This window comes from Callospermophilus lateralis, chromosome 2, assembly GCF_048772815.1.
Source record: "Callospermophilus lateralis isolate mCalLat2 chromosome 2, mCalLat2.hap1, whole genome shotgun sequence".
Taxonomy (NCBI): domain Eukaryota; kingdom Metazoa; phylum Chordata; class Mammalia; order Rodentia; family Sciuridae; genus Callospermophilus; species Callospermophilus lateralis.
Window position 1 is genome coordinate 17586130 of NC_135306.1, and position 22481 is coordinate 17608610.

The 22481-nt window shown below is 42.8% G+C and overlaps 1 protein-coding gene across 5 annotated transcripts in view; it reads left to right on the forward strand.

Moving 5' to 3' along the window:
* The window catches only part of Astn2 (astrotactin 2), an 847605-nt gene that overhangs the window by 824538 nt on the left and 586 nt on the right, over positions 1-22481 (forward strand). For all 5 annotated transcript variants that reach the window (XM_076845613.2, XM_076845612.2, XM_076845614.2 and 2 more), the window contains 2 exons: positions 8187-8287; positions 10225-10408. In XM_076845613.2, coding sequence (XP_076701728.1) covers positions 8187-8287; positions 10225-10408 — 285 coding nt within the window. The remainder of the gene's footprint in view (positions 1-8186; positions 8288-10224; positions 10409-22481) is intronic.

Genomic DNA, 22481 nt, shown 5'->3' on the forward strand with positions numbered 1-22481 from the left:
AAGGAAGAAGGGAAACATCTAAAGCAAACACATAGCCTCAAGTGCATTTTTATTAAAAACTTTTGTGCTACTGCATCCCATTTCTTATCCACCTGCCCATCTGTCTGCAGTTCTGTGAGTCCCATGAAAGCAAGAACTCTTCTTTTTTATTTTTATACTCCACTGCTTTAGTAGAGTGTCTGGCTCAGGAGATGTTTTATTCGTGGTGAGGAACACACAGGGGAGGTGCTGGAATAAATATTCATTCACTCTTCCATCAGGTACTAGAAACACGTTCAACATGAATGAGTTGTAAATTAATTGATGTCTATTTAATTTTACATGGCGATTCTGTAATGATTTATTTCAGAGTTGGAGTGTTCATGGCACTGTGAATTTTGGGAAGTTGTGCAAATGGCAGTGAGTTTAGGGCTGGTAAAGCAGTGATCGTTGAATTGATTGTAGATTGCTGTCACCTCTGTCTGAGCTCAGCACCAACATTGGTCTCCAGATTTGGCTTTCCCCGAGAACTCTCCTTGCCAGCTCCCCACTTCCCTGCCAGCTCATGCCCCTGGAGGGGTTGAAGGGCATGCCAGTGGGGCAAGCTGGTGCTTAGAGGACAACCACAGACTGCCTCAACTCTGTCCTAGCCAGAGCCTCCCAATCATTCTTCAGATGGGCTGTTTGGAGTAGAAATGTAACTAGAATTGAGTCAATATCTCTATGCTGGGCACTAGAATTAAATATTTATGTTGGCAGAAATCATAAGTTTGTCAGTCTAAGTTGGCAGGTAGGAAGGTGAATTTGGGGTGCTAGGGGGCGAGTGGGCTACTTGTAGATCAGAGCAGTAACCTGTAGTATCCCTTGCCCACTCATTCCCAAGGCTCCTTTTGATATTCCTGAACTAAAGGAAACAGACATCTTGCCTGGTAGTCAGCTCCCAATGAAGGAACCTGGATATCTGAGTTCTGGCAGCCACTGCAGATCACCTTGGCCAGTGTCCTCATGTCTCAGGCCAGAAAAGAGCTCAGTAGGACCTGCCCAGGGACACTGCTCATCATTCAATGTCAGCACCCAAACTGAAGTCTAGATTTCCAACAGGCAGTTATGACATCCGATCAGGTGACCATGGAAGAGCTATGACCTTGGACCAGTCACCTGAACTCTTAAGCCTATCGATAGGATGGAAATGATTTCTAACCCTGAGAGCAAATGAAATATTGTGAGAAAGAGCTAATGCCTCAAATACTGCCAAAACTCTACATCAAGGTCTGCACAATTTCCTCCAGAGGACCAGAAAGTAAGTACGTTAGGCTTTGTGGACCTCATGGTCTCTGTCACAGTCTCTCTAGTGTGAAAGCAGCCACAGAAAATACATTAAAAACAAACAAAAAGGAAGCGTGGCTGTTTTCCATTAAACTTTATTTACAAAAGCAGGCGGCAGGCCAGGTTTGGCCCATGGGCTGTGGTTTGCTGACCCTGCTCTGGATGCTTGGAAGTTGTTACAGTTACTATTGATGACATAGCAAATGACCCCAAAACTTAGCAGCTTCAAACAAATTTTGTTCTCCTTATGGATTCTGTGTTTCAAAAATTCAAACTGGACACAGCAGGTTGGACTACATTTGCTCCTTGAAGTGTGCAGCCTCAGCTGCAAGCACTCAATCCTGTGGTGACTCAAGTCCTTGGATTGAAACTATTTGAAGTCTCCTGCATTAATCTGTCAGGAGCCTCAGCACCAGACCTGCTGGAGCTCCTACACATGACCTCTCCACGTGGCTTGGCTTCCTCACACCACAGCAGCCCCAGAGTATACCCAGGTTTCTTATCGGAGGCTCAGGATTCAGAGCCAGAAATTTTCAGCAAGCGAGGTAGAAGCTAGCTGCCTTGCTTTGTAAGACCCCGACTTGGAAGTGACAGAGTATCTCTTTCACTGTGTTTCAGTTAGTCAAAGCACTCATGAGCTCACTCCTCATTCAAGGTGAAATATCAAAAAATTGGGGGGAGTTAAATCCATTATAGGAGAGATGAATAACTTAACTATACACACATTGAATCATAGTTAACACTTACTTAGCACCTACCACATGCCAGCACCGTGTTAAGTATGTTATGCCTCTAGCATCCCTTTGAGATAGGTAATACTATCATGCACACTTTAAGGACAAGAACCGAGAGGTGAATTCACATGCCTGGGGTTATGAAGACAATAGGTTATGGAATCAACATTTTAATTCAGGTAATCAGGTTTTGGAGTGGGTGGCAAGCCCTGAAGGCCCTGTGGGCCCTGCCTCTCATGTCATGAAAATCTGAATACTCTTTCCACCACTTGGGTAGAGCTGAAGTGGAAACCTGAGCCTTTGGAGTACAGGGTGTCTAGCAGTTTTCCTACCAACGGCCGATTGTAGACATTCCTGCTGCCTTAAATATGGATGCACACTGTCTGGGTACTGTGGGTAGTACCAGGTAAAAGGGATGCTACTCAATTTTGTTTACAAGAAGCTTAAATACAAGTGGGGAGATTGAATCCCACTGGATGAAACTTTTGTCCTCATATTTTAGACACAGAAACTGAGGCTTAGTGGCTAAGTTGCTACTTGTGCAGTAGCTGGTACAGCCCAGATTAAACCCAGAGCCGTCTGGTTTGGAAGCCCATACTCTCGGCCACAGTCTCCAATGGAGAATACCCCTAGACTATAAGAACTAACCTGTTCCTCAGAGGTGATCTTGGGTCAGAGACTCAGAGAAGGACTGTTAGTTAGATGTCCCCGGACATCCAGCTGCTCAGACCCAGAGCTGGCACTGGGACTTCTCAGTTCTCCCACCACCCCTGACTGCTGCATTGTGCTTTAGGAAAGCAGGGATTTGGGGGGGGGGGCGGTGATGGTGGTGGAGGTGGAGGGTGAGCTAATGGGAAGTTGTTTGCCAAAGCTGTGTGGGGGGAAGGAGCCTTTTACAAGACCAGGGCCTCTGGCCTGGAAACATCTGTTTCCCTTCAAATCAGCAAGGAGACTTGTGCCTCCCCATAATGCCTAAATCATGTGGCGGCTGGGGAAGAGCAGGCGTTGGCCTGGAGACTTCAAACGCATTCTCCTGTACTCTCGGGGACCTGGGCTTGACGTGGGCCTCTGGGGTTCTGTCCTTGTTCTTACCCCCTGTCAGATCTGGGAGAAGCTCTCACCGCCAATTAACTTCTCGGTTTCATTTTCTCACCCCTGCCGCGAGGAGGTCTGGGGGTCTTGAATGGGACCAGCAACGGTCCCTTTCCAGCCACTCTCCCTGATCTCTAGTAGGGCCACTTGCTCCAAGTGGGGGAGAAGTCAGTGTCTAGGGCAGCCCATGATCATAATGCCCATGGCTGTGGCTCACTGATTGCCAGACATCATGCTGAGCACGTCCATGCCACGTCTCCCTTCATCCCAACAACTACCCTGCCTGGTAGGTTGTCATATTGTCATCCCCCGTTACAGGTGTGTCAAGTGAGACAGAGCTCCACACAGCCAAAAACGGGGGGAGCACAATTTAAAACCTTTAGCCTTTCTGCTATTCCCCTTCCCTCTGATAACCCTTCAATGTAATCACCCTGGGTTCATTTTACAGATGAGAAATCTGATTTCCAGAAAAAGGGAAATGAAACTGCCAAAACAATTGTGCTGTCCCTTCAGTCTGTCACTCACTCTGGCTGGTGTTGGCTCAGCATTGGTACACCTGGTGTAGGTGTTTAGAGATGGGCATCTTCTGGTCCTGTAGACACTCACAGACTCATAGGGGCAAGAGAGAAGCAAATGGGCACTCACCCAGCCACATGGTAGGTGAAGCTTGTGAAAGAGAAAGGCTAAGCAGCTCTTCAGAGGGGCCCAAACAGGCTTCCCGAAGAAGATGAGGTCTGAAGATGCTTCAGGGACAAGGTGGAGGGGTCAACTGAGGAAGGGAAAGAGCAGCCCACACAGCAGGTGCAGCCTGTGCCAAGGCAGAGGTGGGAGCTGTGTTCTGGAGTCTTGGCTATTGGATGCATCCCATAAGGACACAGCAGGGAGCAGAGATGGACAGACAAGCCTGGACCTGTAGCTAGAGATTATTTGGGGCTCAAGAATATGTTGAATGGATGGACATCCAGGAGCTGTAATGGGGGCTCCGAGTTAGGAGTTTCTCTTGAGAATGATAGACTTTGTCCTGGGGATGGTGAGGCTGAGAAGGGATGGCAAAGTCCTAATGAGAATGAAGACACCCTGAAAATGCATCGGAGAAGCCATTCCAAGGCTTCCCCACACGGTGTTTTGTTTATTTGCTTGCTCCTTTATGTTTCTCAGTGTTTTAAGACCGTATTACTTTAGGTACTTAAGATCTCACTCCACCGACTTTGGGCTCACACTCAGACTCTCAGCCTCTGAGGCCAGTGTTCTTTTCTCTGCAACAAGGTTGGGTGAAGAATAGTAATGGGTTGGGCCTTGAGGTTCATGTTCCTAAAACATCCATTCAACTTGACCCTTTGAGCCACCTCTTTTATAATAAAAGCTTCCCATAAGTAGATGTGGACCTAGGTCACCAGCTGCACAAGAAGCATGATAGCAGCGTGTTCAGGAACACGGGAGGAGGGACCAGGCAGGCTGGTGTCTTCCCTCTGAATTTACTGGCAGTGGCTCTCTGTACAGGTCACCTTCCCTTCTGGGCCTTGCTTTTTCCACTCCCGAAATGAGGATTCAAAGTTAGGTGATGACTCAGGAGTGTTAGTTCACATTATCACTGCCTATCAGAGAGGGTGCTTTACAGAGGTAGCCAACACCCTTCCTGATGCTCTGGGCAACACAAAGATTCTCTCTCTCTCTCTCTCTCTCTCTCTCTCTCTCTCTCTCTCTCTCCCTCCCTCCCTCCCTCCCTCCCTCTCCCTCCCTCCTCCTCTGTATCTCTCTCTCCCAGCCACTTCTTCATTATCAAGGACCATAGCTTTCTCCCCCTCACAGAGAGCCCCTCCAGGCCCAGCCTGATCCTCTAACAGCTTTCAGATGTGTCTGGAGCAGTTCTACAATTACAGCTGAGACAGGCAGAAAGCGTATGGCCTTGTGACTTTTGACCCAAGCTTGTGAGGTTGACATCTTCCTCTTCGGCTCGCCCCCCACCCCAAGCAGGGCAGCCTGTGGCCTCCTGCATCCTGAGGCTTCCACTGACATGTTTGATTATTTCAGTAACAAAATCAGAACCTACTTTTTAAGGAACAAAGAGTGAACCAGGCCTATTATGATGATGACTCTCTCGTTGAGTCTTGATCCTCAACTTGTGAGATATGAATACTTTCAACCTGTTTTACAGGTAGGGAGACTCAGGCTCAGAGAAAGTGAAGTGACTTCCCAAAGAATGCTCAGCCTGCAATAGGAAGAAACAGGAATTATACCCAGGTTTTATAACTTAAAAAACGTAAGACTGCTTCTAGCACCAGCAGGCTGCTATTTGTGCTCTCTGTGAAGCAGGGAGTTGACCCTGTTCCTCTGGTGGAGGAAATGTATTGCAGAAGCACCCCCCAAAACATAAGTGGCCAAAGGGAAAGCCCTGTTAAACATTATTCCAAGCCTTCCACCTGGAGGCTCCATTTGTTTATTTCACTCACTACAAACCTTCCATGTGTTCCTTGAAATGCATCTCTTTCTCTTCAGATTCTAATGAAACATTTTTTTAAAAAACATATATTCTTGTACAAATTGTGTGATCTTTATTTTTTATATTTTTATTAGTGCATTGCAATTACACATAATAGTGTATGTGTGACATATCCAGAAATGCATATTTCATTCCTCAGTACTTCCTCTTTCCCTCCCCATCCCCCCTGATTCCTTTCCTCTGCTGCCCTTACTTTTTCAATTTCGTGCATTACAATCATGCACGAAAGTGAGGAGTGTAAGAATTGGCCATTACGACCTGTCCTCACACCTGGCTTGCGTAATCCTTGAGACAGCCATGCACTGTCTGTCAGATGTTCCCCATTCGATTGATGGAGAAACGTTGAAAAGTGAGATGCAGTGCATTCGAGTTCATTCTTTCACACGAATCTTTACTGATTGCCTATCACATGCCTAATGGAATGAGGGAGATAGCTATACTCAGACTGAGGAGTACCCCTGGGCATGCAGGCTAGGGTTTGGATCCTGCCTCTGCAGCTTTCTAGATGAGTTGTTGTGTGGATGGTAAATGCTTTCCCAATGTTCCTCAGTGCTCTTCTGACCTCCTCACTTTGCCACTCATCACACAATTTGTACAAGAATACATGTTTTCATATCTCTGAGTTTCTTTGTGGTCCTGTTGCCAATGCTTCTGCATGGCTTACCAATGATAACTCACTTCAGAAAAGGCTCACTTTTCACATCCGTCCACCCCAAACTGGCGAGGTACATCCCAGTCTGCCTATCACAGATGCCCAGTACAGAGAGGTGAAGTGAGCTTAGAGAGGTGAAGTGGCTTCCCCAAGGTCACAGAGTAAGGGAGTAGAACTGGAATATAAACCCAAGTATGACGATCTCCAAGACCAGGCTCCTTCCTCTGTCACACCTCTCTTTTTTTTTTCCAAGTTTTGATTCATGTGTGATGCCTGAGCATTGGAGTCAGTCAAGCCTAGGCTTAAATGCCAGTCCAGGAATTACTGTGTGACTCTGGGCAAGCTGCTTTCCCTCTTAGAGACTCAGGCACGAAATAGAGAGAGTAATAATGCCTATCTTGAAGGATTTCTTGAGGGAATTGGCTGTGAGCAAGTAGGTAAGACTATTTAGATAATGCTTAATGCATATTAAAATCTTAGCACATGTTAATTTATACAACAAACTCATTGTTATTAAGTGCCTAATATCTACAATCAGTGCTCTCTCATTCTAAATCTTGGCGATTGTAGTGATATACCCATTATATAGCATGAGTCAGTTGAGGTACTAAAGAAAGAGGCAAAAATATGGGAACACTAGGAGTTTAGGGTCTTCTTAATATAGGGAGTCCTCTACCCACTGGACATCACTGTCTCTACTCTTCACCTTGAAACTTGGCAACAAAGGATAACATGACAAGAACAGACCAATTGGATGGAAGATACTTCTATTCCAACTTCCTTTCCTCTAAACCTTACCTCCTCTGGAAAGTCTCTGCTCCCTCCTTAAACTTTGTATAAACCACAGAACTCAGAGTCTGGAGATATGAAAAGTCACAGAGTGTCCCTGGAGGTAGACAGAGACTGCTTTAAAAAAATTCTGTGCTCTTGATTAGACCTGAATCCACCAGGTGTGCATTTACCATTTCCCCATTCTAAGGCTGCACGGGTTATGCCCACTACCACCAACACAGCATGGGGCTTCAGATGACATCACAGGAGCATAGGGACACGCTTTGTACCTAGAATAGCTCCCAGCTCCCTCTCATGACATACAAGGTCCCCGCTGACCTTCCACCTGCCCTTACTTTCTCTATCCACTCCAGCTATCTATTCCTTCAACAGTCTGGGCTCCTCCTCTCCTCAGGGCCTTTGCACTTATTGATCTTCCTGCACTGCACGATCTTCTGCCAGGTCTTTCTCCCATAAGCTGATTCTTTCTCAGTATTCAGTCATCAGCTCTAACTTTCCCTCTTCTAGAAGGCCTTCATGAATTACATGTCTAATGCACGTGCATTCCACGTTTTCACATTATTCTGTATTGTTCTCTATCATATTTATCATTATCTGATTTTTTTTTGTTTATGTGTTGATTAGTCTTCAGCAAGTAGGAAATTTAACTCCCTTGTTCACCTTCATAACCTTAGCACCTAAACTAATTCATTCATAGTGAATGAATGAACATATGAATGTGTGTGTAGAGCCAAGAGGGCCGCAATGGGGCTGACTTCTCACGTCCTAGACTCAGTCTGCTTGAGTTCAAACCCCTATTCAGTCCCCCAGTGACTATGAGAACACAGAAAGCTACACATATCCTCCTTGATATAATTTGAGTGACAATAATTCTCTGCCTTTTAGGCTTGCTTAATTGCAAATTAGGAGACTACGTGCCAAGTGCCCAGCAGGCATTCAATGCTCAATCAATGTTTTACAATTATCCTTCTTTTAAAAAAAATATCATTTCCTTACAGTGTAAGCATCCCTGAGTTCTTTGTACCACTGGTCCTGTGCCATAACTTTGTGCTCCTTCCTTTCACTTCTGTGAAGTCTGAGCCCTGTACTCTCTTTGCTTGCTGTGATATAGGTTCACTCTCTATGCTGTGGATACACGGGGGAGGCACTCTGAGCTGAGCACAGTGACCCTGAGAACCGCCTGTCCACTGGTGGATGACAACAAGGCAGAAGGTAGGTGACCCTTCTCTTCACTTTCCAAGTAGGTTACACATTTCCTCTCTCTTAAGTTCTCCATCCAACAGTCACTAACGAGCACTGTGTGTGCCTGTGTGCGCACACATATTAGCACAGAGAGAAGAAACCAAAGGAACTAAGGGAGCAGGAAGAACATGGAACTAAATTAATCACGGGTATGAAGGAAAAAATTGATATTGACTAGTAATATCTCTGTCAGTGGGAAAACTGACTAGTAGGTAAGGAGTGTTAGAGCGCCGGAGCCCTTTAGTCTAGCCTTCTTAGGGGCCAATCACTTTCTTCTACTTAAGTCTATGCTAGAGCTGGCAAATAAGTGGCATTTAGAACACTATTTCACCCTTTTTGTGCCTTGGCAGACATCATTAACTGATCACAGCACACTGTGGCCTCTGACTCAATGGTAGCCTCCAAATCCTCATCATAGAGCTACTCCGTGACTGTCTGTCTAAGTTAGCATGAAAGATTAAACTTTTTTTTTTAAGGCAATGACTTCATCTTTTTTTTAACCTTTATTTTATTTATTTATTTTTATATGGTGCTGAGGATCGAACCCAGCGCCTTGCACGTGCTCTACCGCTGAGCCACAACCCCAGCCCAAGATTAAACTTTTTTGCTGCTCCTGGTATTTTGACAAAAACACCTAAAAAATATAACCCATCAATCAAATCCACTATATAAATGTTTTGATACAGTTTTTGCATCTAGACCGGCAAATTAAAAATAACGAATATGGGGGCTGGGGTGGTGGCTCAGTGGTAAAGCGCTTGCCTAGCACACATGAGGCCCTGGGTTCGATCCTCAGCACCACATAAAAAAATAAAAATAAAAACAAAGTTATATATAAAAATAAGGAACAGGAACTCATGGGTCCTGGTCACCCACTTTAAGTTGAGCAAATATTTCCCGAAAACCCTGGTGTGAGTAATGCTGTGAAGATGTGATTTCTACCTTTTTGGAGTTTACATTCTGGATGGAGAGACATGACTTAATAAGAAACTTGATAATAAGTATTTCATGTATTATCAGACAAGAGGAAATTGACCTCAAGAGCAAGGAGATTTGGGATATTTTCTTATTTTAATCATTGTTATTTTAAAATAACATTTTTATTATTACTTTAAAATAACATATACACATGATTATAAAACAAGAATAAAAATTAGAGGGAAAAATAATATAAAGTGAATCTTTTTTCCTGGTCCTAAGGTCCTCTAGATTCTCCTACAGGTAACTATTATTAGTAATGATTGGGAACCCATCAAGATTTTGATCTGAGCCTTCAAAGGAAAAGAACTGTTCCTTGTACTCATGACAAATTCACACTGCACTGGCTAGTAGAAATGGCGGAGGAGTGGGAATGCCCCTGCTTGGCCAGCAGAAGAGTCAGAATTTTCTTTAAAAGGTTTTGGAACAGGGGCCTATCAGACCTGATTACAGAAATGTGTTGGAAATATTACAGAGGGGAGGTAGAATGAGGATGCTGGGTTGAACCAAGTCAATTTATTGAAACCTCTGCATTTGTTTGGAATTCTCTGTTAAATCATGAGCGCAATAATCATATCAATAATTTGTATTTGAGTATTGAGTGTTTTACAGTCATTTTGTTCTATTTCTCCAGGGCCTTATACATACTAGGCAAGCACTCTACCAGTGAAATACAGCAAGCCCCACATTCAGTTTTGACTTAATTCTTCCAGTGCACCTCCAGAGTAGCCATTATTATCTTTGGTTACTAGGTAGGAAATCAAATGCAATCAATTGACATACAAAGGGCAGATTTAAGATTTGTCTGTGTCCACAGAGACCATGCAAGTGAAGTCCTGCACAACTGTGACCTCCTTGTTATGAGCCATGCCTTTGCCTCACTTTTCCCCACTGTGCAGTGATCTGTTTCTGTACTTCTTTCCTCTCAGAGATAGCCGACAAGATCTACAATCTGTACAATGGGTACACGAGCGGAAAGGAGCAGCAGACGGCCTACAACACGCTGATGGAGGTCTCGGCCTCCATGCTGTTCCGAGTTCAGCACCACTACAACTCCCACTATGAAAAGTTTGGTGACTTCGTCTGGAGGAGCGAGGATGAGCTGGGGCCCAGGTATGGGTTTAGGAGCCTGAGGAGAGGGGCAGGCGCTTCCTGCTTCTGATTGGTTTTTCTGGACCCTTTTCTCATAGACTTACAACGAACTTTATCAAATAAATAAAGGTGATGATCGGTATAGGCATGTCATCTTTAGAGATGGAAAAGGGGCAGCAAGATTCACTTCTTCCTGAAAATGCATTGGGATATATTCAAATCATCTTGTAATGGGAAAAATAGCACTATCTGCCCTTAATAGAAAATCAACGATTAATTAAACAGTCAATAGAGTAGAACAACAAAAAATGAACAAAGCAAAAATGTTGTTCAATTCCATCGAGCATGAGATTTTCCCCTATAAAAGGGAGATCAACAAGAGAAATGTTAAAAACACAGTTCCAGAACTATTCTTCTTCTGAAAGAGAGGCAGAGACAGAAGGAGGTAATCTAACCACTTTTTCAAACGTGATTCATTGTTATTTAATGTCATCTGTGATCAACTTGAGTACCACCTATGATCCTTTGGCCTAAGCCAGAAGAACTCCTTCTCCTTCTACCCTTTGGTAAGCATTGTGTTTGGAGGAACTGAAGAATTTCCGAACAGTTGCAGCAAAGTGCCTGCCAGCAGGAGTGGTAAGAGATAAGAAGGCAGAGGTCAGTGGGGGCCAGATCCTGAATGCCCTTTAAATAGGGTTAAGGAGCTTGGGTAATGGCAAGCTTTTCAAGTGTTTTTCACAGGGAGGTGATATTATCAGATCTTCAAGGAAGAAAGATCCTCTGACTTCAGTTGGAAGTAAGGAGTAGAGGAGTTAAGACAAGAGAGAGGCCCTGAATGCTGTTGTGATGATAGGCCCCGGGAAATGGGACAGTATTCTCAGCCAGGGCAGCACTGGTAGTATCGGAGAGAACTGCATGTCTTGCGGAAATACTCCAGGCTTTAAAAACTCAAAATGCCCCTGTAGAAGATTCTTCCTATTTTTTGGATAAGGAAGTTTAAGTCTTATGGGGTTCAATGAACTTTCCAGAATTGCACAGCGTTTGGCATGGAGGTCACTCCTGCCTTAAACTCTTACCCTGAGCTCTTGTAACACTTGCAATGACTTCCGAGAATTTGAGGCCTTCAAGGGATGAGCTGAGAGCATGGTCAAAGGATAAAAGGGATCTCTTCTTTGGTCAGCCTTATCAGTTCTGCTGGGTCCTGAACCTTAAATTTTTCCCTTTCACATTAAAGGAAGGTTCTTTAGATAAAAGCTAAAAGAAGGTAGATTGGCAGGCAGAAGCCCTGAGCACCAGATGAAAGCCACTCATGAGTCATCTTGGCTGCCATCTTGCCCCTGGACTGGGAAAGGTGCTCCACTTTATTGGGCTTTCCCACAGGACTCGGGGACTTTGGGTGGAAGCTAAACCAGAGCTCCACTCCTGATTCTGCCTTTACAACCTGCTAGGATTCTTTATGATCCTCCAGAACATAAATCTTTCAGAAAGGCCTCCTGGCCACCCACAGAGGCAGGACAACCCATTCAGTGATGGGACTGTGATAACCTGCTTGCCTCCACTCAGCCAGTCTTCAGCCACTGTCCACCAACCCCCATCCATGTCACCCAGCTTTCTCATTTTCTGGTCTTTCTAGTCTCCCAAACGGGATCTGAGATTGCAGGAACATCCCCCATTGATTGCATGAACATCCCCTACTGGTATGTCAACAAGAATCAAAAGAACTGCATCCTAATCTATCCTGGCCCTACTATTAAACTCACTGTGCAATCCTGGGCTCTGCGCCTTTCTGGCCTTCAGTCTTCTTTCTCTAAGATGATCTGGGTGAAGAGATGCAGTAGAATTCTTTTTAAAAAATTATTATTAGTGGAATTATTTTTCCTAGATCAATCTTACCTAGAACCACAGGTTTTAGAAGGCCAGCCCCTCAGAGAATTCCTTAAAATGTAGCCTATTTCCTTTATTACACTCTCATGTTTTAATTCTCTTCATTGGAATCACCAGATTTTGTGTCTTATATTTGCTTATGTATTTACTTACATATTACCTCTCTTCCCACTGCATTGTAAGTTAAGCACAGTGATCCTTGATGTTCTACTCACTTTTGAAAGTTGGTACTAAATAAGTTCTTACTAAATAACTGAACAATGAAAGCGATCTGTCAGTGAGTGGACAGATAATTACAGAATGGTTGTGGTAGAAGCTAGAGTGGGTGACCTGGAATCCTACCTCCTGGGTCTCTCCTTCTGTGTGCTGTACCCCCACACCAAGGATCCCTACATCTGTCCCACCACTCAAGATTCTATAATTGATTGCAGTTGGAAACAACTGAATTCCACGAGCTTCAAGGTTTTCTGACATTCTAACAATGCAGTGTCCTTGCAAATATTAAAAGACTTGAACAGACCTCACTTTAATAATTGATTTATTGATTCATTTAACATGCTATGTGCCAGGCCCTGTGCTGGGGGCTGGAAATAGAAGAGTGAAGAAGTCAAATAATACCTTGTACACAGCTCAGCATCTAGTTGGAGGGAACGTGTCATAAGATGCATGTTATTAAAAGGGGGATGGGAAGATATTTCAGAGCAATTCCTTTAAAATATTCATGTGCAAGAGAAAAACCTGAGGAATTTGTTAAAATTCATATGAACTTAGTGGTCCAGGATGGGCCTGAGATTCTGCATCTCAAACAAGCTATTAGATGATGCCAAGGTGACTGGTCCAGAAAACACACCTGGGTGACAAGGTTTTAGATGCGGATAGCTAGATGATCTCATCCAGACCTGGAGCTCAGGGAAGAATGCCTGGAGAAGAAAGAGAGGGTGAGGCATAGAATCAAAGAAAGAACAGGAGTCCTCCAGGTGGAAGGGGGAGGGTATTTTCATTGGAAGGAACAAATAGTGCAAAGATGAGAGAGGGTAAGGTAAGAGAAAATACTTTAGTCAGGAACTATAAATATCTCTAGAGCAGAGAGTTCAAGGTGAGAGGGAAAGGAAAAATGAAAAACAAGGCTGCAGAGTTTAGCAAGGGTCAAATCATAATGGCTTTTGTGAGTCCTGTTCAGGAGTTTGTTTCTTCTCTCCGAAGCCGAGTAAAGGTTTTCAAAAGGGGAGAAATTTAAATAAATTTTCTCTGCCTCTCAAGGGTTCCCAAGTGTACAAAACATCAAAGTGTAAAGGAGAGAGAGAGCAAGACATTTCTCTGGAGCCAGGATCCTAGGGTTCATGACCGGGAGCTTTGTCACCTACTTGCTGTGTGACCTTGGACACATTCCATCCCTATTTTGGACCTCATTTGTACATAAAAGGGCTTACCTACAAAGTCCCTTCCAGCTGGGAAGCCAAGGAACCAGAAAGTCCTGAAGGTCATGGAGACCAGAAAACGGATACAATATGTGTAGAGTGTCTTTTCACCACCAGTCCAGTATGTCTTGTTTCTCAGGGACCCAAGCTGGCTAGGGAGAGGAGAGCTTTTCCCAGGGGCAAGCAGATATGGGATGAACTCTGTTAGGATTCTCTTGGACTATGTAATCACCAAATCCCAAAATGTTTTGAACTCCTCCCTGGATCTGGGGTTATACGCACCCCCCCCCCCCATAAAATTTAGTGACAAAAGGGCATTTCTTACCTCTGCCTAATAAATCTATCAGGGAAGTGTTCCCCAGAGCCTAGTTCTCATGACAACTATAGGTTACTGCAAACAGCTGCTCAAAGAAGGCCCGCTGACACCCAGCTGTCCCAGCCATAAGGTTCCTATTAGGAGACTTGAAAAACTGAGCTCATAGGTGGCCAGGGACCAGAATTTGCTCCGGTCAGAGCATCCTTGACCACTCTTAGGCTTCTTTATATTTTCAGTTATGTTTGATCCAAATGATAGGGTAGGGAGAAAAGAGCAAGTGCTTGAAGAGATTTGGTTTCAATGAAACTGATCTATCCTAGAGTAGGAATGGTATGCTTCCATGGCAGACATTGCTAACAGATTACAGAAATTATTCTAGGCATGGTTCAGCCTGAAATCCTTCTCAACATGGCAAGGCAAGGCATTTTTCCCATCTGAAAAGAGTTGGCACATCCATTGCTATAATCTTAGGGAAAATAAGCAACTTGGGGTATCACTGTACGGACTTCTAAGATTGCATTCATCTCTTCCTTAGATATCTTGGGTTAACTCTCTTCCAATTAAAAAAATGTGTTTTGTTTATTTTTTGTTCTTTTTAGATATACATAGCAATAAAGTGTATTTTGATGTATTATATATAGATGGAGTATAACTTTTTGTAATTAGGATCCCACTCTTGTTTCACTGGGTGTGTGGAAGTTATGTTTTATTCATTCTACTGTCTTTGCTATTCCCCTCCCTCTCTTTTCTCTTCATTCCCTTTATCTAATCCAAAGAATTTCTATTCTGCCCCCTACCCCACCCTGCTTATTGTGTGCTAGCATACACATATCAAAGAGAACACTCAGCCATAAATAAGAATGAAATTATGGCATTTGCCAGTAAACATGGAACTGGAGACTATCATGCTAAATGAAACAAGCTAATTCCCAAACACCGAAGACCAAATGTTCTCTTCCAATTTTTAAGATATTGGGAAAAGAACAGATTTAGGCTCAGATGACTTTATTTTTTTCTGCATATTTTAACATTTCTGAAATCAGGATGGATTGTGTATAATGAAGATTCACATTCATTATATTCTTTCTCAAAAGGCTATTATTTTCATGTACATTTTTATTGGTAAATTATAATTTTCCATAATTGTGGAGTTCACTGTGACATTTTTGTAAATGTATTTAACATAATTTGCTCTGTTTAATACTCATCACTACCTCCTTCCCGTCCCTCTTTTCTCCCCCAAACCTCTTCCTCTACTTTGTTGTACTTCAATTAATTTATTATTTTAATTGGTACACTATAGTTCTACATAAAAGTGGAATACATTGTAATATATTTGTACTTGCACATAGCATGATTTGGTCAGTTTCATTCTGCAGTTTTTCTCCTTTCCCAATCCTCTTTCCTCCCCCTTAATCCCTTTCCTCTACTCAGCTATTCTCCCTTGTATTTTCATGAGGTTCTCTTTTTAAAAAATTCCTTATTTTTCTCTAACTGCCACATACAAGAGAAAATATTTGACCCTTGACTTTTGGAGTCTGGCTTATTTTACTTAGCAGAATGTTCTCATTCCATCCACTTACCAGCAAATGACATAATTTCATTCTTCTTTATGGCTGAATAAAACTCCATAGTGTATGCATGCCACATTTTTGTATCCATTCATCTCATCTATTGTGGCACACCTAGGCTGGTTCTATAACTTGACTATTGTGAATTGTGCTGCTATAAACATTAGTATGCATGTATCACTATAGTATGCTCTTTTAGTTCTTTTGGATAAACACCAAGGAGTAGGATTGTTGGATCATATGGTGGGTTTGTGAAAGCAATCACATCTCTTGCATCTTGGAATAGAGAAATACTAGCAAAACACACTATTACTTGGAACAATAGTGTCAAAAAGACCCATTTCCTTGCTGATAGTATAGCAAGGTTGGTTATCATCTTGAAGTCCATATCAGCTCCAAATGAAATGGTTTTGAGTCAGTAATTCTTGCTGTCAGTCAAGAAATTAATTCTTAAAAAGGCCTCATGATTTTTTTTTATGATGCAATGAGTAGGAGAGGAATTCAAATGTAAATATTTTTACTAGTAACATTACAAATCCTATTTCAAATCTGATGTTGAGGATCTATGTCCACAGGCAGTCCCTGAGCCTTCTGCTTGAGAAGGGAGATGACTGAAGCTTAATTTTTTTTTTTTTTTATTGAGGATATTTGGGTAAATGATCCTTGTAAACCACTGAGAAGCTATGAAACCATGGCTTTATTAAATAAATTCATTAGAACATCTTTAAATATACATGGGTATATTCATGTTTTCAAAATGGAAATATATTTATTTTATTATACTCCAAAATGATTTAGCATATAAATGTAGCATATAAATGGTACAGAATTATACAAAATGAAAAATGTAAAGTTTGACATCTGAACCTTATAATCCCAACCCTATTTCAAAGATAAAATTGTTAACAGGGTACAATACCTTTCCAGGTATAGATATAGATATAGGCATGGATATTTACATTATACATATAGGAGCTTAGTGCTAATATCTTTATCAATAACCACACTTACATCTCCACGATCTCTACTGTGTTTAGCAAATATATATACTAAATATATATATATATATATATATATATATATATATATATATATATATATATATATGGTATGTTCTGTTATGCGCCTTTTTGCACTTAACAATATACTGGTCAAGTGTTTTCCCCTATAGAAATGTGTTGTCTTTTGAAGGACCTTTTATTTGGGTATTATGTGACTATATCACATATTAGTATAGTTCTCTATTAAGAACCAACTGGATTTCTTTCCATTTCTTTACTATTATCAACAAACTTGCATAAGCCTTTTGTCCACCTGCCTAATTATTTTCTTAGGTCCACGTGAGGCTCTTGTGCAATTTCATTCCCTTTATCAACCCCTGCTAGAGAATTACTGGATTTTGAAAATTAATGTCCTCAGTTCAAGTTCACCTGTATTAATCCTCCTTCTGGTGGAACCAGGTTCTAGATACCAGAGTACCATACATGGCCCAAGAAGCAGCTATTATGGACCAGTCATTTAAGTATTATTTCATCTCCTGAACAATAGATTTTGAAGATTAAGCAATGGAAAAAAAATCAGGGGGTTATATAAATTGCTCGAGATTACACAGCTATTAAGAGTTGAAACCCAAATCCAAAAAAAAATTCGTCTTCTGATGTCAAACCAGCTGCCTGTTCAGTATAATACATTGTACCTTAAGAGGACTACACAGCTAGATAATACATTATGATTCTCAACAGAAATAAAATGCTTCAGCAATAAAGGAGGAAGCATGAGTTACGTTGACTGGGAAGATCTGGAAGATTCCCTGAAGATGAAATTTCAGCATGACTTTGAAGTATGGATGGAATCCCAGTAACTACGGCCCTCTCATCTCAATAACTCCATGCTTTGGTGCCGACCCTCCCCACCGCCGCACTCCCCCGCCCCCCCCACACACATACACCAGCACAAGAGACTCATACTCCAACTCCCACTGCCAGAAAACTCCTTTCTAAAACATACTTGCTTGCTCACCTCCAGTGACAGGGAATCCACCACCATATTGAAGGATCCATTCTATATTTAGATGATTCTAGTTTTAACAGTTTTTTTATAAGTTATAATATTGAACCAAAATTGATGTCTGTTAATTTTAGGGTGGTTTTTTGTCAATAACACTGAAACGTCTTACAGCAGGGACTTGAGATCCTATTCTTCACTCTGTCACTCTGGCCAAGTCACATGACGAGCCACAGGCTCACTTTTACCAGCTAAAGACTAGGAAGAAAGTGTACACAATAGAATCGTGAGGGTTGGATTTAGATGACCTTGCTTGGGTACCCACCTAGTGTGTGCTCAGTTATAGCTCTCGTCATCCCTGACCCTCAGATTTTCCCTGTGTGTCTTCAGCTGTTAGAACAACATAACCATTTGCCTATGTCCAGTCTTCTCCTCCATTCCTGCTTAGCAGGCTTGCTTTTGAGTCCGCCCTTGAGCATCATGATCCAGCTACAGTTTGTAAATGTCCATCTTACCAGAAGAGACTGGGGTTCTCCAGCTGTGGCCTGGCCAGAACAGCATGAATGAAGTCATTACTTCCTTTAGACTACCCCTCCACATCGAGAGGTTGTGTTCCAAATTTTCATAACCACGTCATGCCCTTGACTCTCATTAAGCTTAGGGTCAGCTCACACAGAGACATTTCAGCTCAACTCCAGGAGGCAGAGAGGAGGAAAAGCAGCCAATGGAGCATTTCTGTGCTCCAACTCTTCCTTTTCTCCATTTCAGGGCACCCTTAGAAGTTAGGTCTCTGTCCGATAACCCTGTCAACAGCTGATTGGGTAATGATGCTGGGAACAGAATGGTGGGTCAAAGGTCCTACAATTCCCGGAGAAGTGGCCTCAGGTCCAACCCCTTACTCCTCCACAAGCCATCACTGTCTCATTCTTGCCTGCTAATACATGATAAATTCATATATGGTGTCCCTTCTTCACCTCTTGCCTCCTATCCCAGTGGGCCTGAGTCCTGATTCCAATGAGGAAGATTTCATTTCCGGTATTTGAGAAAAGTGGTCACTCTGACCTATGATTTCCTCTCTAGGGAAAGCCTGAAGCATGCCTGGCCTTTGATTTATGTGTCTCCACTCCCTACGATTTATTGCCCAGTACTCTTGCCTTTGGTCTCACTCACCCTTCCTCCTCTCCCACCCTAGAGCATTTCCAGCCCATCTCTTCATACCTTTCCCTTCTGAATCATCCTGTCTTCCTAAAATGCAAATGTTGGTTTACAGTACTTGTGAATGCCTCTGATAATTGTTCCATTACAGCCTCACAGTCCTGTAAAATAAATATCTCTATTTATGTTTTACAAGTTAGGAAACTGAGGCTCAAGGAGGAGAAGTGACAGACTGGGCTGCAAAGTCTGTATCTTTCCTACTCTCAATGCTTCTTTGAATCATGGCTAACATTTAGTTAGAGCTAATCTATTACCCATGTTATCTTGCTAATAACACATTTTAATGATGTGGGAACTTGGTTAGTGGCATTGGAGAACTTGCTCATGATCTACTTAGCTGTTAAGTTAGAGAGTGAGGACTTGAATTAGGGACCCCAGAGCTAAACACTCCATCTTGACTCTATGCAATCAGAAACCGTGGTTCTAGATTTGTCTGTTATTAAACTGAGGTGTTCCTTTGAGGCAAGTAGTTTTCTCATTCCAGACCTGTTTCCCCATCCTTATGAAAGGAGGCTCTGCCTAGCTGTGTTCCAAGATTCTGTTTTGTTTTTTTTTTAATTAGATGTTGATGGATCTTTATTTTATTTATTTATTTATATGTGTGCTGAGAATCGAACCCAGTGCCTCACACATGCTAGGCAAGTGCTCTACCATTGAGCCACAAACCCAGTCGCCCTAAAATTCTTTCTGAGGAAATGGCTAGGCCTTTGGAGGCAAAGCATGTTGGAAGAATGCCCTTTCCAATCTCATGTTGTATTTGTTGATTATTTTGGTGAATGCCAGCCCATGGCTTCCTGCTGCCCAAAGGAGAAAATCCAAAATCCTTCAGCATAGCACTGAAAGGTCTGGATGGTTTAATCTCTGCCAAGCTCATGGCCTCCTACCTGTTCACTGCCCCAGCCATTTCTATCAACTGATGGTTTATGCTCTCTCTGGTATAAATTGGAATGATCTATTTCCTCTGCATTTTTATCTATCTGAAACATTTTTTTCATGATTGAAGAACTAGCTGAGCCTTTATATTATTTGGGAAGACTTTTCTGATACCCTGAATTGATAACTAGGTATCCATCTCATATACTCCAGTGGTACCTCACCTGTTTTCCAACCCAGGCTCCTGCCACTGCCTTATTCAGACACATAAGGCATAAACCAGTTCATCTCTGTCCCAATGCCTGGTATACAAAGAGCACCCAGTAACACAAGAGTGCTACGTAGTGAGGACTCTGGGGATGATAATTTCAAGTGCTTACTATGTAAGCTTTTCTGAGCTTACCGTGGGACAATTTTTTAAGAGTTTTACATCTATTAACTTGTCTGACCCTCTCCATAACCCTCTGAGGTGAGTACTATGCTATTCCCTTTTCATAGATATGAAAACAGCATAAACAGCTTTTTACTAACACAGAGAGAAAAATGTAACCCACACCCCTAAGGGAAGTTATTATTCCCATTTTAAAGAAAAGGCAAGGCTGCAGAGGCACAAGTGGTGAAGCAGTCCACTCAATATCACATAGCTGGCAAGTGGCTGAGCTGGGATTTGAACTTGAGACTGAAGGTGCGCCACTCACTACCTGCTAGGTCAGAGATAATATCGGCATGTGAGGGAACACCAACAGCCTGGCTCCTCCTCCTGCCATTTTGCACGCGGTCCCAGCTTGTGCACTGTATCCCAGCCACAGAGTCTCAGAACTTCTGTGCAGTCTCTTAGCTCTATGCCTTTGCCAGGGCTGCCTGCTAGGTCTTTGACCTTTTCTCTATCTAACTCCTATTCATTTATGAGGTTCAGCACAACTTCCCCTTCAACTAGGAAGTTTTCTTCAGCATCCCCAATCCCATGTCTTCAGAAGCCTCCTGTGACTTTTTTTCCCAGTCAACACTCTTGTCTCCTATACTGTCGTCTCCACTCATCTGTCTTTCTGAATCCTGCCAAATGGAAGTTCTCCCGTATAATACATGCTCAGTTAATGAGTAGGTATTACACTGTCTCCTTTAACTTCACAGGAGCTCCGTTTTTCAAAGAGGCAGGTTTAGAGATGTTCAGTAAAATTTCCAAGAACAGAGTGGGAACTCAAACAAAGAGAGATGAGAAACAAACTCCTCAGCTCCTCCTGGGGGAGCAGGGTGTGCTTGCCCGAGAGGAGGGGGGATGTGGATAGAGTGTGATTATGAAGTGGTGAATTCTTGGCACCTCAGGAAATATTCCACCCGAGTGGTGAACTATACAAAGAGGACTTTTTGAAAGGCACCTCATAAATCATGCCCACGAAACATAACACATAAGCCCAGCCCTTTTTTCAGCCACCACACAGGTGCCTAGCACAGTCTCCCATTTGTGGGGTCTGTTGTCGTAAAACTCCTTCCCTCCTGGGGTCCCAGAAGGGCATACAGAGGGCAGCAGGAGAGAGAGACTCTCCTTTAGCCTCACAAGATCCTCGGGCATCTTGAAGATGCTGGAAGTCAGAGAAGGAGAGGCACCCACCTGGACAGTGGAGCTGACTTGTAGTATGACCTGGAAAAGGACATTCCATTCCCTCTCTAAGTCTCAGTTCCCATATTTTAATGAGAGGAGGTCATTGATCCCCAACTGGGGGGATTTTGCCGTCCTGCAAAAGACATTTGGCAACGTCTGGAGCTGATTTCATTTTCCTGACTGGCATGGGACTGCTGGTGTTATCTGGCGTGTGAGGCCCCAGTACGCTACTAAATATCCTACATAATTGCTCCTACACAATGGCCTTCCAGTGCCACCATTGAGAAATCCTCAACCAGGTGATCTCAAAGATCCTTCCTTGCTTTGACCACCAGCCAGGAGATCTTGTGGATCCTCTTTCTAGGGCATGATAAAGGGTTCCAGATAAAGTTCCTAACGATGACACCAGAGTACAGAATGGTTCTTGCTAAGATGAGCGTTCAGTCTGTCCTTGATCCTGGGGCATCCATCTATAATCATCTTTATAACAACGGTAGCCCCCAGGGAAGCTGAGTCACAAGCATGGGGCCCTTCTCCTACGCAATCTCACCCAGCCAATTTGTAAGAGTAAGACTGTCATCGATATTTTAGAGATGGGGAAAATGGAACACAGAGAAGCTATGATTTGGGTACATTTATATTTCTTTAGCTTCTGATGAGAGAGAAGCACAGAGGGCAAGATTTCCAAATTTTGTGACTGCAAGAAAGTGATGGGAGAATGAGAGAAGCAATAAAGTAAAGAGTTGGAGAAAGAGCACATGGATTCAGGCCTAGATTCCATTGCCCAACTCCAGTTGTCCCCTTGGCATTTGGCCTTGGTCAAATAATGTCACTTCTCCTCTCCTATTAAATAGGAGTAAAGAGAACAGATATTCAGGACTGATGTAAAGGTTAAATACAAGCTTTAAAACACATGTAAAGTACAGACTCGGTGTCCAACACATGATAAATGACAAAGTTTAGTTATTATTATCGTGATGTTTTGCCATTTATGTAATAATTTCTCTTTGGCTAAAATCCTGAAACTGGTGTCCTTCTCATTGCTGGGGGGAGGGGTGGTTCCCATATTCTTGAGCTGAAAGTACTGGTTCAAAGGTTATGCCACTTTCATTTTTTAGGCTTGCAAACCAAGGAGGGTATGTTGTAAGGTGATTTTTAATAGGTGTTTAAAATATCACACTTAGGAATTCAGGGCAAGATGTCTTCGTGTGAC